Below are 15,034 nucleotides of genomic sequence, written 5' to 3'. Positions count from 1 at the left end.
CATAAACACCTTGCTGATAAAACAGGTTGGGGTAAGGAAGCCAGCCAAAAGCACCAAAACCAACGTGGCAACAAGAGTGACCTCTGGTCATCCTCATGGCTCATTATGCACTAGTTATAATGCATTAGCATGTTAAAAGACACTCCCGCTAGCGCCATGACAGTTTACAAATGCCACGGCAATGTCAGGAAGTTACACTATATGGTCTAAAAAGGTAAGGAACCCTTAGTTCTGGGAATTGCCATCCCTTTCCCGGAAAACTCATGAATAATCCACCCCTCATTCAGCATCTAATCAAGAAGTAACAATAAGTGTAAGCAGCTGGGCGGCCACGCCGCTGCTCTGACTATGGAGTAGACATGCTTTTATTCCTTCCTTTCTCAATAAACTTGCTTTCACTCGACTCGATGGACAGGCGCTGAATTCTTTCTCACGTGAGGTCCAAGAACCCTCTCTTGGGGTCTGGATCGGGACCCTTTTCCGGTAACAAAAGCATTACAGATCTAGGGGTCAGCCACGGCTCCTCAAGAATCACGGCTGTCCCCGTAGCGTGGTGTCTGCTGTGGACATGTGTGTAGGGAGGGTGATGGGGCTCAGGTGGCTTCTCATTGGCCTTGCTAACTTTAAAGGAGAAGGTTGCAGCTTACCTTAAAAGCCAGCATGCCACTGTTGGCTGTATCCATCCTACATTTAACGTGTCCAGCTCAAATCCTCTCAATGACCATATGGGGTGGACACAGGCACAAGCGAGCAGCAGAAGCTCCGAGAGCCTAGGAAACTTGTCTGATGATGCAGGGCAGGTAAGTGGGGGTCTTGGGACTGAAATTCAGGTCTCCTGGCTCCACTGTCCGTGTTCCCTGCAGTGGAAGTTGCCACACACCGTGGCATGCGCACCTGTCAGTCACTCAGGGAGCTGCAAAAATAGACTGCCGGAGCCATCCCTCAGCATCTGAGTCCATGGATGGGAGGCAGGCCTGGGTTATCTATTTCTCCAAGAGTGCTCTGGCTTCAACCTATTTGACAGGGACTCGCAGTGAGAATCATGTTTTCCTCTACTGCCCAGTAGACAATGAGGTATGCTACATTTGCAAATATAACTAGCAAATCCACATAACTGAAAAAGTATCCTGACAACATGCAAAACACTCCACTGTTTTCTTTGTCATTCTATTTTATTTCATTTTTAAAATGCTGCTTGTGATCCACGGAATCAATTGCATGATCCACTAGTGAGTGTCCCCCAGGTCAGTGAGTTTGCAAACACTGACCTGGACCACTTCTAAGCCCAGCGTTGGAGTTCCCTGGCCTCTATCTCACTGTCTCCCACTGAACTCAGAAACGGATGGCTGGTAGCTTAGTCAGGGATAATGGAAATGTGGCCAGATACCCTAAGAATAATAGCAACATGCTTTTTATTTTTCTTTCACACATAGTCTCTTACTGTGGCTCATAAAATCCCTGTAGGGCATTAACTCCATTTTTCAGGGGTGTAAACGGAGGCTCTTGGAGCAGACATGCTCTGCCCACACTTACAGAGCAGGGTTGTGGGGAGGGAAAGCTGGAACCCGGGCTTCCCAGGCGACGCTGACAGTGCCTCCTCCATATTGACATCTGGTTTTTGTGGATGGAAGGCAGGCATTGATTTCCACAAGTAAAATCCTGCCTTTCTACCCACCTAACACCACCCCGCTCTTGCAGTGGCAAAAGGACTGTCCTATTTGCATTTCAACGCTTTACTATGTAAAGTAGAAGGCAGCTGCTAGGGTCTCAGTCAGCTCTTGCTAACAAAATCAAATCCACCGGCTTTCTCTGGCAGCCAGAGCCAGGGCATGTAATCTATGGCTGCTTAAGGGAGCAGCTTTCTGGTGAGGGGAGCAGCCTGCAGTCCGTTTTAATTGTGGATAAGCCATGCACGCCAGATACTTCCAGGTGGGAAGAGGAAAATCCTAGATTTGGGTGTGAGACACATGGGGATTAGTGGCAGATAAATAAAATTCTTCCCCTTCTCGTATGCTAGCATGTGTCAGCCCTGAGCCCTCCTCCAGGGACCTTCGGCGATGAGCAGAGTCAGGGAGATTCAGAAGCAGACATACTTTAAAAAATACATGGCTACAACTCTGTGTTGTTCCAATGGATGTGAAGCATCCCTGGTCAGGAGCGATTAATTTGGATTACATAAGAGCATTACACTGTCACTGTCCCTGAGTCCTGTACCACGTCCTCCCTGCACAGATTTCTGTTGATAGTGGGGGTGGATAGGATGGCTGTTCTCTGCCCTGATACAATGGCAGGATACAGCATTAGTCAGCTCCCACCCAAGAGAGGGGAGGAGTTAATCCGCCAACACTGACCGCAGATTCTGTGTGGAGAACAGTGGGAGATGCCAGAGAAATGTAAACAATGTCCCCGCCTCCGTTTCCTTTATCATGGAAAGATGGCTCTGCCTGTCTTGTTCTCTATTGCATCACAGGCCTAGCAGGATGCCTGGCCTGCAGTAAGTGCTCAATAAATGTTTGTTGAATGAACAAATGCAGAAAGAAACTTGCCACTAGCAGCATTTCCCAGAGTATGTTCTGTGGAGTTTGTTTGTTTGTTTGTTTTAGAGACGAGGTCTTGCTATGATGTCCAGACTGGACACTTGAACTTCTGACTCCTGGAAGGATGGCTCAAGCTCAAGTGATTTTCCCACCTCAGCCTCTGTTAGTAGCTGGGATCCCAGCCACATGCCACAGTGCCCAGCTTGTGGAGTGCTGATAGCTGTTATTTGGAAAAAAGGAGGGGGAGGGTGCTAATGCTCCAATAAGTCTGGTTGACAAAGGTTTGTTTGTTGTAGATGTTATTAGAATCTTTGATGTGCCAAAGTGCATTGTGATCTCTTAGGGGGAAGTAAATCTTTTCTCAAATTCATCTGATGACAGACCTCCTTTTTCCGGATTGTTTCATAGGAATGGCATCCTTGGGAAAAAGCTGTGCCGCATCCCCTATAAACTGGGGTCCTAATGCTTGTCTCCCATCCACGCTGCATGAATCAAGGGGTTAAGAGCCAGGCTGAGACGAGGGGTGGAGGGTGGTGGACCAGGCTCGCTCACTCCCTAGCCCACTGACTCCTACCTAGACCAGCAAAATGTCCAATGACTTCATGTCATTCAATTTTGTTTGGAAAGCTCAAGAATTCTAGAAGCTGAGAACAGTGGACCCAGGGCTCAGTGTCCTGGAATGTAATTTTTTCACATGCCTGTGTCTGGCTTCCTCATGTATTGGCAGGTTAAGTTTGTAGCGGGCAGCCCCTATCAGAAGGCTTGGATGGGCCCTCTGGGTCAGGAAGGCCTGGCATCTCACTGAGTGGTCCTGCTGTGCAGATGATCAGAGCCCAGGCAGTTCTCGAAGGTGGAGCACTTACTCATGAGAGGTGGGCCAGGGCCACGCTGAAGCTTGCCGGCAGACGAGAGACTACTTTACCTGAACGAAGCTGAACTCCCTCCAGTTGAGCGAGTTTGCAATGGATGGCAGTGAGGTCACGGCCAGCAGGGACAGTGTACCAAGGGCCAGCACTCCCAGGGAGAGGTAGATCTCCATCCGCCAGACCTCCTCCTCCACCCAGAGGTGGCTCTTGTTGGCCAAGACCTGACATGGATGGAAGGAAAAGAAGGAAAACCGTGAACGCTGTGGCAAAGGCTGGTGCCCTGGGAGGGCAATGATGAAGGACACAAGAAAGATGATACGGGGGGTACTCACAGTGCACCTGACACTACCCGGGTCTGTGATAAGCATTTCTCAGGCACTAACTCATCGAATCCTCAAAACCATCCACGAAGTAGAGATCACTATTATCCCATTTCAGAGATGGAGGAAATGAGGCACAAAGATGAAATCACTTTCCCAAGATCACATGCAGCTAACAGATGTAGAGCTGGGACCAGGACCCACGCACTCCGGTGCCAGTGACTGGGGCTCCTGGGGCTTTCACACATCTGCCCCGGGGTAACCAATCAGAACAGTCACATCAGCAGAGTAAGGAGTCAACCAGAAATCCAGCCCTTAAGCATGGCTCCGTCTCACGGTTTTCTGGCCCCAGAATCCCAGGACAGGAGAGAGGAGCTCTCCTAGCTCAGAATCCCCTCAGCCAATGAGCTCACACCCTACTGGCTGCTTCCCTTCCCAGCCTGTCTCACCCTGAGCCCTCTGTCTTCCTGGACCCCCACATTGCCCCTGTCACTGGCTCACACTCAGGACATACAAAGACACAAGCAGACAGTGAGCCCCCAACACTCCCTGACCCAAAGCTCTCAGCCTCCCGTCTTCCTACCCAGTTCTCTACTTCTGCCTGGGGCACACAGCCTTGGCTCAACTTTGCCAGGCAAGAGAGACTGATGGCCATTCACCAAGCAGTTCAGTGAGCACTTACGAAGCACCTACTGTGTGCCAGGCCCTGGGCTACAGAAAATAAAGATACCTGCCTTCACCCTGCCCTCCGAGAGATCTGGGGCCCCCACCAAGCTCCAGGACACATAAATTGGGGAGCCCCTATGAACCTGGAGATTTCTGACCCTTCTCTCCCCACCTTGCCACTGAGCCCCCTCCTAACCCGGCCAACACTCACTCGCACAGTGCCCTCATGAGGAAGAACTTTTATCAAGGTGCAACTAGACCAGGTAGCAGAGTTCCTGGAAGTCGAAGTGTTCTCTGCGAATCACTGAAATGCTGGTACTTTAATTCTATAATGTCAGCAGAACAAGGAACAGTATTTCCATTAGAAGATGTGACTACACTTTAATAAGCTGCCTCTCAAAACAGAATGACTCATACAGGTTTTTTGAGAAACAATTTCAGCAGAAAAAAAAAATAACATGAGCTCAGTTACCAGATAAAATATTAAAAGTGAATCCACTGGGCTGAGCAAAATGGTTGTACAGCTTATAAGAGAAAGTTTAAAGAAACAGAGAAAATGCCATCCATTGAGTTCTTTTCCTGCAATTTGTGAAAAATGATTGCCTCTGTTCTATTTTAGGGCAGGCCCGGCTCACTTTGGTGACTTTAAGCCACTAAGGGACCAGGAGTCTGGGGACCCAGCCTCTTGTCCTGACCACCAGTGGCATGTGACTCTAGCAGGTCTATCTCTGGGCCTCAGTTTCTCTACCTGGGAGGTTTGGATGAGGTCATGTCTGAAATTCTCTTGATTTTGCTTGTGTGCCTGCTGTGGTTGAAGTCACCATTAGCTGGAAAGGCATGCAGAGGGCAGAGAGGTCTCCTCCGTACCTCCGCCCAGAGAAGTCTTACTCACATCTCGCAGCATGAATTGAGTAAGTCATCTCCTCGCTGGAAGTTGTTTGTTCCTTAACTCTGCTTCATTAGTCATTCCTCTCTGCGTCTCGGGAAGATCAGGCAGTTAATGTCACAAGTCAGAGTTTCAATGATTACACACACATATACCACATTGGCTTGCAAAATGTCTTGTTTTTTTCCTCTAATATTTCTACTCTGCAGTGACGCTGGGAAGGGAGGGATGAGGTGGGCAAGGGAGCAGTGGATGGCGAAGAGCCACATGAGGACTGAACCTACGCCAGCCTTAGGAGTCCATGAGATTCTCGGCCAGCCTATTAAACCACAGTGCTGTGCTCAGAGCTCCCCGGTGACCAGTGGCGCACATGGCTAACTGGAACAGAGGTGTAACAGCTCGCCTAGTAAGTCTCTATGTTTAGAGATGATCAAGTTCGCCACCTTGAGAAGGCGAAGGAGAGTCGTCATCAACAAGAGATGGAAAGACAGCATTCAGGTGTGGGATTTCCCTCTAGGTTGCAGATCAGATGCTGAAGGACCAGTGAGGCTGCAGCATTAGCCCCTCTCCATGTCTTCACAGCGGGTGATGGATGGGAAGAGAGTGGTACTGACTCACTGCCTGCCAGACTCAGAGGAGGAGGGAGTGGCAGGGTGTGGAAGGGCAACCTGGGGGGCATAGAGACCACAGGCCTGGATTCTGACGCTGACTCTGCCACTGGTGGGCAGCCATGAGACCCTGGGCACTCCCTTTCCTGGCTCATAGCATCATTGTATCTTGCTGTGTTACTGCAGGACTAAAAGCATTACGTTTGTGGAATGAGTAGCATGGGACAGGCACACAGTGGGCACTTAATGTAATAAATGGCTATTTTTCTCAGTGGCAACAAGGCAGTTAGGCTAGTTCTTGCTCCAAGCTCTATGTGCACTCCTCTTAAGATGCCTGGTATTGCTTTGTGGTGGCCAGTTTAAAATCAGGCACTCCGTGAACATGCACTGGGACCCTGTGTTAGGAACCATGGACCCCAAGGTGTGGCAGACCCAGTCGTGGACCTCTGAGTCGGGTATGAAGCAGTGTGTAAGAAAAATAATAGTGTTTACAAAATACAATAGATGACAGAGGCAGGTATGGGGAAGTCAGGGGAGAGGCTGGGGGAGCTTAACAGAGGTAGGGTTTTGAAGGAGGAATAGGAGTTTGCAGGCTGTCAAGGTGTCCCAGGGTGGGCATGCCAAGCCAAGAGGAATGGGCTCTGCCCATTTAGAGGACAGTGTGGGACCCAAGTGTTGACGTGTCACAGGAGAAGGGGAGATGAGGCTGTGGAGGGAGTCTAGCTGCATAGTGAGGGTTCTACCATTATCCCAAGGACACTGGAATCACTGAACCTTTTCAGCAGTGATATGGTCAGATGAGAGTTTCAGACCGACCGTCCTATGCCAGCCATGTGCAGATGTAGCTTGGGGTGAAGGTAATAGGAGAAGAGTGTGCAGCCCAAACATTTCTTTGATCTTGATCTTTGATTTTGATCTTGAAATGTATATTTCCAGGGAAATACACAAGCAAAACCAAATGCCCTGTACAAATATCAGTTATTGTTGGTAATAATACAGTCTGTAAACATGGTCTCAAAGGTTTTCCCTACAGTTGGGATACAGCTTTGCCTCCTAATCTGCAGACTCAGGGCTGTAAGGAAATCTTGGAGGAGTTTCTTGTGCCTGGACTAATGTGCTCCCTTGACCCAAGGGCCCCGTGGGCAGTTGGGGTGGTGAGTGGATGTGTGAGGACGATGTGGTGAGATGCCCACGGGCTGGCAGCAGAAGCCACACATCAGGCCTGAGCTGCCCAGAGGCCCTGCTGTTTGGGGCTGAAGGCAGAGCAGCCTCAAGTGCCCAGGCCCAGAACCATGGGCATGGCTTACCGTGGACCATCCAGAATCTGCTTGGATGTGTCCAGGCTTGGGCACCTCCCCACATCTGGGCTGCTGTGTGTCAAGCCCCTGCCTCCCTCTGACCCTCCACCCGACATACCCACATCAGCCCTGGTTTTGCCCTTAAGAACTCTGCAGAACAAGTTTAAGCCCCTTTGCGTGAGAGGCCTTCGGTGTCTCTGACTGATCTCGTCCTGCGGGAGGGATGGTTGCCTGGCAACCTCACCAGGGCCTGCAGCCCTAAAGAGTTTTGGGACGCAGGGAAAATTACCTTGCATGCGCCCCTCTGTGCCCTGGTATTTGCATCAGGGCAGAATTGGGTTAACGGAATATCAGGGAGAGCCTTGGCAGGGCAGAGAATTTAGACAAAGGCAGTTGGAGGGTGGCAGGGGAGGGAGGGAGCAGTGGTGTGTCTTTTGCTGTGGGGGATAGTGGGCACCGTCACCATCTTTCCCACTGCTGCTGGAAATACCTGCCAGCTCAGGGGAGAGGAATTGGGCTCTTCTATGCAGATCTGCCCCCTCCTGGGCAGCAACATTGTACTAGTCCCCAAGGAGCCCCGCAGAGCCTCCCGCCAAGCGGCTGGCGCTGTGTAGAAGTCAGTTAGAAAATATCATCAAAGAGCATCAAAAACATTAGCACTAGGAGAGAGCTTGGTCTACACATCAGGGCCCCGAGGACAAAAGAGGGCCGGTAACTTGCTCAAGGTCAAGATCTTTGTTCCAGTCAGCGACGCTGGAGAGCATGAGTCCAGGCTCTAGCCTTCAGGCCTCCACACTGCCCCACACCAGCTGAGGCAAGGAGCCAGATGGTCTTTGTCTTTCTTACTCCTTTCTGTGGCCCCAGGGCCTGGCAGAGTAGGTGCTCAGTGAATGAGCGAGTGAATGACCTAGTTCTGAAATCATTTACTCAATTGTTACTTTGGTTTCCCTGTAGAAAGCAGCGTGGGTATAAGCACGGATCTGGAAAATAGCTGGATCTGAATCCCAGCTCTGCTACTTACTGGCTGTGTGACTTTGGCCAAGTTACTTAACCCCTCTGTGCCTCAGATTTCTCATCTATGAAATAAGGATAGAATAGCACTTGGCCTACAGGGATGAGATGGGGTTAAATGAATTCACAGTGGTGTATGAAGCTCTTAGAATGGTTCCTGGAACACAGCGAGCTCTTGTTAAGGGTTCATGACTGATTTCTTCCCTTCCTCTCATTTCCATCAAGCATCTTGCTTTTCTGCCTGAAGTCTGGGGTTCTTCCTTTGTCTTAGGAAAGTCTGAGCCCACAGATGCAATGATGCCGGTATCTGTGGGTGGCGAAGGATGAGAGCAGTCGACTAGCTGCTGGCAGAGAAGCAGCAACCCTGAGAGTGAGTAGGGGCTGAGGTCTGTGGTTCTCAGGAGGTGCCCAGCCCTGCTTTCCAGTCCTGCCAATCCCCCATCCTCGGAGGGGATGGTCCTGTGCTAGGTGTTCAGGGGAGGGCCCAGCCTCAACAAGGTCCCTGCATCCTGAGCAGGAGCAGGAGCTGCAGGGGCTGCCAGGCTGGAATGAGGGGTGGATGAGAAGTGTCTCATGAGCACCTGGGCCGAACCCTGTTGGGTGACTAGCGTCCTGGAGTGGGCAGGACCTATGTACCAACCAGACCCAGGGCTGGGCACTGGAGGTGGAATTAATTTGGAGAAAATAAAGAAAGACAGTGTTGCTTGAAGATGTGAGCTTGGGACTAAGAATCAGGCCCCGTGAGCTTGTGGACCAGGAGGGAGCATCAGGGGCCTGTTTCTGTGGGCACAGGTGCCAGCTGATGCCTGGGTGGTCCCCACCTGGTATGGCCTGAAGGCCCTCCACTTCCCAGGAATCCTGCTGGCAACCAAGTGCCATATGGATTTTCTAAATGAATGATTAATGCCACCCCCAGTAAAAAACAAAGAACAACAACAACAAACCCAAACCTGGAACGCTGACTCCCGCAGCCTCCCCCATCTCAGCTGACAGCAACTCTCTCTTTTAGGTGCTCAGACCCAAACCCCAGAGTCATCCTTGACCACCCCACAAAACCCCGGGCCCATTCCAGCAGCAATTCCATGCACTCCAGCTTCACATGTGCCTTCGGGATCTCCTTGCTCCTCCACTGCTCCCGCTGCCTCCAGCCTCCACTGCCTCAAATCTGGGCATATGCACGGCCTCCTCGCTGGCCCCAGCAGCTAGCTGCTTCTGACCTCCTACAGTCTGTTCTCGCCAAAAACCAGAGAGAACCACTTAAAATGTCAGGCAGATCAACGCCTAAATTCAAACCTTCACCAGCTCCGCATTTCACTCAGAGCCTAAGGCTGAAGCCGTTCCTCTCAGGCCTCGCCTGCCACCCGCTCCTTGTTCAGCTCCAGCCACGTGGGCCTCCTGGCTGCTCCTCCAACATACCAGGCACACTTCTGCCCAAGGCCTATGCCCTGTGGCCTGCAACACCACCCCAGCGGGCCACCGGCCCCTCTCCTCTCCTTCCAGCTCTGCTCACATAGCACTCACTCTGCAAGGCCTCCCGGACCATCTTCAAAACTGCACCCCCACCACCCACCCCTGCTTTCGTTTGCGCCTTCGCCCACTATAATTCACTGCTGTATTTTGTTGAAGTCTGCCCCAACTGGGAGGTACCCATGGGGGCAGGAATTTTCATCTGCTTTGTTCACTGATACTCAAAATCTTGGGCAGGAGGATGTGGGTGCTGCCTCATGAGAACAGAATCTGCAGTTGACACCTGGTAAGGCTGCACCTGTGGGTATCGGCTGCACCTGGTTGGTGGAGGGCACTGGACAAGCATGTGCTGAGTTGCCAGAGGGAGGAAGGGCGTGGGATGGGTACCTGCTTGACTGCCAGGTTGACCAGGTCATAGCGGTGGGCGCGGCGCAGCGGCAAGCAGAAGCTGTAGAGGGCGTGCAGGGCAGCGCAGAAGAAGCTGAGTAGCCCGATCTGCTTGCGGTGCTGCAGCCAGTGGTCCAGCCAGTCAGGGAAGCGCTGGTACTTGGTGCCGCGCTGCAGCTGCAGGGCAGCCGCCAGCACGCCGGGCAAGTACACCAGTGACAGCAGCACATAGGCCACGCACGGCAGTGTGGTGTTGACCACCGACACGGGCAGCTTGAAGAACTTGTTCTGGCTCTCCTGCATGTAGGGCTGCAGCACGTCCCGGACGAAGTTGTAGGCATAGAAGCAGACGAAGAGCCCCAGGGCCAGCAGGGTGGGCACCTTCCAGGCCGGGAGGAGGCGCAGGGGCATGGCCTCCACTTCCCGGGCTGATGCCAGGGATCCCATGTCCACGGGCATGAAGCCCATGGCGAGCGCCATCTCCGAGACAGCACGCTTGGCTTCCGGCTGGTCACTGCAGATGGGCACCTATGGGAGGAAAAGCGGGGCAATCAGACGGGGTCACAGGCCGCAGGAGTGGGCAAGGCCTCACTGAGCAGCTGAGGAAACTGAGGGCCAGAGGGACAGGGACTTGTCCAAGTGAGCTGCCAGTCAATGGTACAGGTGGGAGCTAATGGGACTTTAGCTCCCAGGCCATGGGTCTTTGGTGCCAAGGCCTCCCAGCCTCTGGCCCAGCTGCCCAGCCAGGCCAACTACTCAAGGAGAGAAGCTGCGAACAGTAAGCTCCTTGCCTAGCTCATGGACATCAGCAGCCACAAGCAAAATGCTCATCCAGGCTGTCCCCATGGGCCCCTGACATGGCTGTCGCCAAGGCTATGGCCTGCCCTGGGAGCTGCTCAGCAGAAGAGTTTTGCATATGGTGCAGGATGGGCAGCGGTGGCTGCAGCTCCATCCCTCAGTTCAGAATCGCCCCCCTTGATGATGTCTCACGGCTCAGTAGGGCCCTCAGTCAGCACATAAGGTCTTCCACGAGCCAGCTCCAGCCTGCCTTCTCTGCCTTGAAGCCCACTGCTCTGAGCCACGAGGTCCCCCTGCAGGCACATTGGAGTCCTCAGATCCCAAAGCACCCTGTGGGCCTTGTTGACACTGCATTGGTCAGTCTAGTCTCAAAACACAGACTGAACACCTACTCTGTGCTGAGCTTTACATATATGATCTCAGCTTTGCCATGAACCCACAGGCAGGTACTATTGTCTTCATTTTTCAGATGAGAAAACTGAGGTCTAGGAGCATTGTTTCTTATCTCTGTGCCTTTTCAAATTGTTCTCTCAGACTGGAATGCACTCCCTGCTCCCTGAGCCTGACAGCATGAGGTGGGCCCAGGTCAAAGCCCTCCTCCGAGTCTTCTCCAGCCAGCCTGCTTGCTCTGTTCCCTCTAGGCCCTGCACCCAACACTCCCTACTGTTCCTCCTGGTCCATACCTGGGAGTCCCGTGATGCAGCCTGCATTTAAGGTGCTATAGTCAGGTATAGCTGGGCACCTTGAAACTGTCCTACAGAGCCTGGCACCTGGGCTGGACTCACTGGTGGAAGTTCTCACACACATGGAGTCTGGCATTCTTTCACCAAGAAAATGCATTAAAAACCAAGGTGGCATTAAAAACCACCTTGTCTTGGTAAGAACACCTCGTGGCAAGAAATGTGTGCAGCTCTAGCTGTTCCATGGAGCCATTATCTAGCCCCAGAAAAACGCACTGTTGACTTTTCTGAGAAATCAGTTCTTGGAAGCCCTTAGAATAAATAAGAAAAGGTTTGAGACATGCCTGCCTTTCTCAGGGCCTGGTACATAAGTGTGTTACTTTCCTCCTTATAAGTCCAATTCTGAAAGCCAAGTCTCTCTCCTTCTTGGCTCCAAATAGCAAAAAGTCATCAAACTTTTCCTCCTTGCCCTCTAGGAAACCCAGTTACCATAGCAGAAAGAACATGGGTTTCAGATCCGTAGGAACTGGGTTCAAATCCCAACTTACCAGCTATGGGATTTTGAGTAAGATCATTAATATCTTTGAGCCTCAATTTCCTGTTCTGTAAAATGGAATTTTGCAGTGATGCAGGATTAGCTATGATAATATACCAAAAATAAAAGAGCCTGGCGTGCTGGCAGCACTCAATGAAAATTAGCCATTTATATTTATTGTTATGATGGCTGTTACTCCCCCAGAACCTACCTGCCTATTACCATCCCTCGGGCCAGCCTGCAGGGTCCAGGCGGATATGACATTGAAGGCCTTGACCACTGTGCAGGTGGGGAAGAGGGAGGCCAGGTACTCAGCATTGGACTCACGATGCTGAAGGTGCTCTTGCTCTGTAGGGTTGCTCACATCCACCAGGATCTTGCCAACCAGCTGCTCACTGAGACTGCACAGTGAAGCGTAGTGCTCCCGGAACACAGCCACAAAGATGACCTCTGGGGAGCTCACTGCCTCCTCCTGGAAAGTCACTTGGGCCGCTGAGGGGAACAGCCCGGCTGTGCGTTTGGGGTTGCGGCTCCCCACCACCACTTTGAAGCCAGAGCCCACCAGGCGTGTGGCCAGGGAGCGGGCAAAGTCCCCGCTACCCAGGATGCCCACTTTGGGGGCCTCATCGGGGACCTTGGCAAGGCTGCTATCGCTGTCCACCAGGTGGAGGCTGATCAGTGGCTTGTCCATCTCTCCTGACATTTTGGTGGCTGCAAGAGAAGTCAGGAACCTGGTCAGTGGAGGGCTCCTGGACTGCCCCTTCTGCCACCTCCCTCCTCTTACACATCGTAACTACACGGCAGTCAGACATTCACCCAGCAGGTGTTCACCGAGTGCTACCACATGTCAGCACCAGGGGAACAAGCTGAGCACAACACAGCCCCTTCCCTGGGGAGAGCACAGACTCAGGAAGAGCAGGGAGGACTTCTGCCCTCCACCCTTTGTCCCTCCTGCTGAATTATTTCCTTGGGGAAAAGCTGGCAGAGTGAGAGTGCTGGGATAGGGGACTCTGGAATTTCCATGACCAATGTGATGCAGTGCCATACTTCTTTTCAAAAGGATGATACAATGGACAGTGACCATCTAATCCCAACCTCACCATCGCTGGGTGTTTGATGACCAGGAAGGGTGAGCATGTCCCTGTACCTGTCTACATTTTGCATCTTGGAGCAGTTCTCATGCTCTCCCTGAAGGATAGTGAACAGCTTGAGGGCAGGACCTCATCTCCTCTGACCTTGGCTCTCACTGTGTATCATAGTCTGGCACAGAGGCAGTGCTCAGTGTTTGCTGAATGAATGAATGAATGAATGCATGAACACCAAACCCTGATCTCTGAGGGCAGGACTGGAGAGACATGTGAATGGGCCCCTAAGATAGGGTGGGTGCCCTGCGATCTTCTTTGCCGAGCCCAAGATATGAGTGGATGTGGAGGAAACCCTGGACTCGGGCCAGCAGTCTACAGTAAACTTGGATGGGAAAAATTATTATATATTAATTGTCACCAACTTCTAACTAAAATTTACTATTTCCTTTAAGTATGAAGTAGGCAACATAAGTTTTTATTAACACTGGCCAAGATTATATCATAAATTTACCTGTAAATAATTTATCCTGATACTATTTAAATTAAGCACAAATTTAAAACTATGCTAGCCCGGTGGAGTGACTCACACCTGTTACCTTAGCACTTTAGGAGGCCAAGGCAGGAGAATGGCTTGAAGTCAGGAGTTCAAGGCCAGCCTGGGCCACATAGGGAAGTCCCATCTCTGAAATAATAATAATAAAAAAATTAGCCAGGCACAGTGGCACATGCCTGTAGTCCCAGCTACTCAGGACACTGAGGCAGGAGGATCGCTTGAGCCCAGGAGCCCAGGAGTTGAAGACTGAAGTGATGACACCACTGAACTCCAGCTTGGGTGGCAGAGCAAGGCTGTCTCAAAATAATAATAATAATAATAATAATAATAATAATAATAAAATAAAGTAAAAATAAAATTATGGTGGACATTAGATCTGCCACTAGAGCTTGTTATTTAATGTGCTAATAAAAAAGCATGCATAATGCTACTGTAGTCTTTTTTAAAAAATATTTTCACCGTGTTTCCATGTAATATGTTTCCTTTGTAACCCTAGGCTATTTTATTTGGTGCATGTAAGAACATTATTCTGAGCAGAAGTCCACAAGCTTCACTAGCCTACAGTTCCACAGGGCAGCAGAGCAGTTGGGGTGACTTTCAACACCCTGCATAGGTGTCTGCCTCTTCCCACTTTTCCACAACACTCTCCTGGAACCTCTGGACACCTGACCAGGTGCGGAGTGGGTCCAGGGACTGACACAAAGATGGGGCAGGGGGACCAGGAGGCTGGGCCCGGCTCTGCTATGAAACAGCTGTGTGTCTTCAGACAAGTCTGTGTGCCTCTCTGGGCCCCAGCTTCCATCTTTGTCAATGGAGATCACAATCTCTGCTCTCAGAGGACAAATAATGCAATCTTAAGAGGTTTTTGAAACTGTGGTCGTTCCTTTTATAAGGCAGCAGCAGCAGCTCTTGTTAATGGAATGCCTACCATACACCCATCGCTGCTGTTGGGACTTTCCTCGGGTGATGGGCCTCTGGTCCTCACAAGAACCCCAGCAGGTAGATTCAGTTATCATTCCCACTTTACAGAGGAGGGAACTGAGGCTCAGGGAGGCTCAGGAACTTGTTTCAGGCAGCACAAATAATTGAGGGGAGGAAGAGCAGGAGGCAGGTCTGTCTGCCTCGGCAGTCAGAGCTTCACTCCGTCTTACTGCCCAGACGGAGAACATCGAGCTTTCCAGAGATGTCCCAGATTGCTGCAGAGCTGGGACCACACTGGCTGGTACAAGAGGCCAGGTGGAAGGAGGTGCATTCTCAGTGTCAAGAGTCAGGGGACGTGTGTTCCCGTCCTGCCTCTGCCAGCATGGGAAACTCCCTTAGCCTCTTGCGCATCTTTA

General features: G+C 51.3%; 1 protein-coding gene across 1 annotated transcript in view; it reads right to left on the bottom strand.

Annotated features, from left to right (window-relative positions):
- STEAP3 (STEAP3 metalloreductase) overlaps positions 1-15,034 on the bottom strand; it is a 41,914-nt gene that overhangs the window by 7,015 nt on the left and 19,865 nt on the right. The window contains exons 2-4 of the mRNA XM_010362154.2: positions 12,271-12,770; positions 10,047-10,574; positions 3,460-3,624 (exon numbers count right to left, since the gene is read on the bottom strand). Of these exons, the coding sequence (XP_010360456.2) occupies positions 3,460-3,624; positions 10,047-10,574; positions 12,271-12,762 (1,185 nt within the window). The 5' untranslated portion in view covers positions 12,763-12,770. The remainder of the gene's footprint in view (positions 1-3,459; positions 3,625-10,046; positions 10,575-12,270; positions 12,771-15,034) is intronic.

The sequence above is a fragment of the Rhinopithecus roxellana genome, chromosome 14 (assembly GCF_007565055.1).
Source record: "Rhinopithecus roxellana isolate Shanxi Qingling chromosome 14, ASM756505v1, whole genome shotgun sequence".
Classification (NCBI taxonomy): Eukaryota; Metazoa; Chordata; class Mammalia; order Primates; family Cercopithecidae; genus Rhinopithecus; species Rhinopithecus roxellana.
The sequence above is the reverse complement of the archived record's forward strand: the minus strand, read 5'-3'. Positions and strand labels throughout refer to the sequence as shown.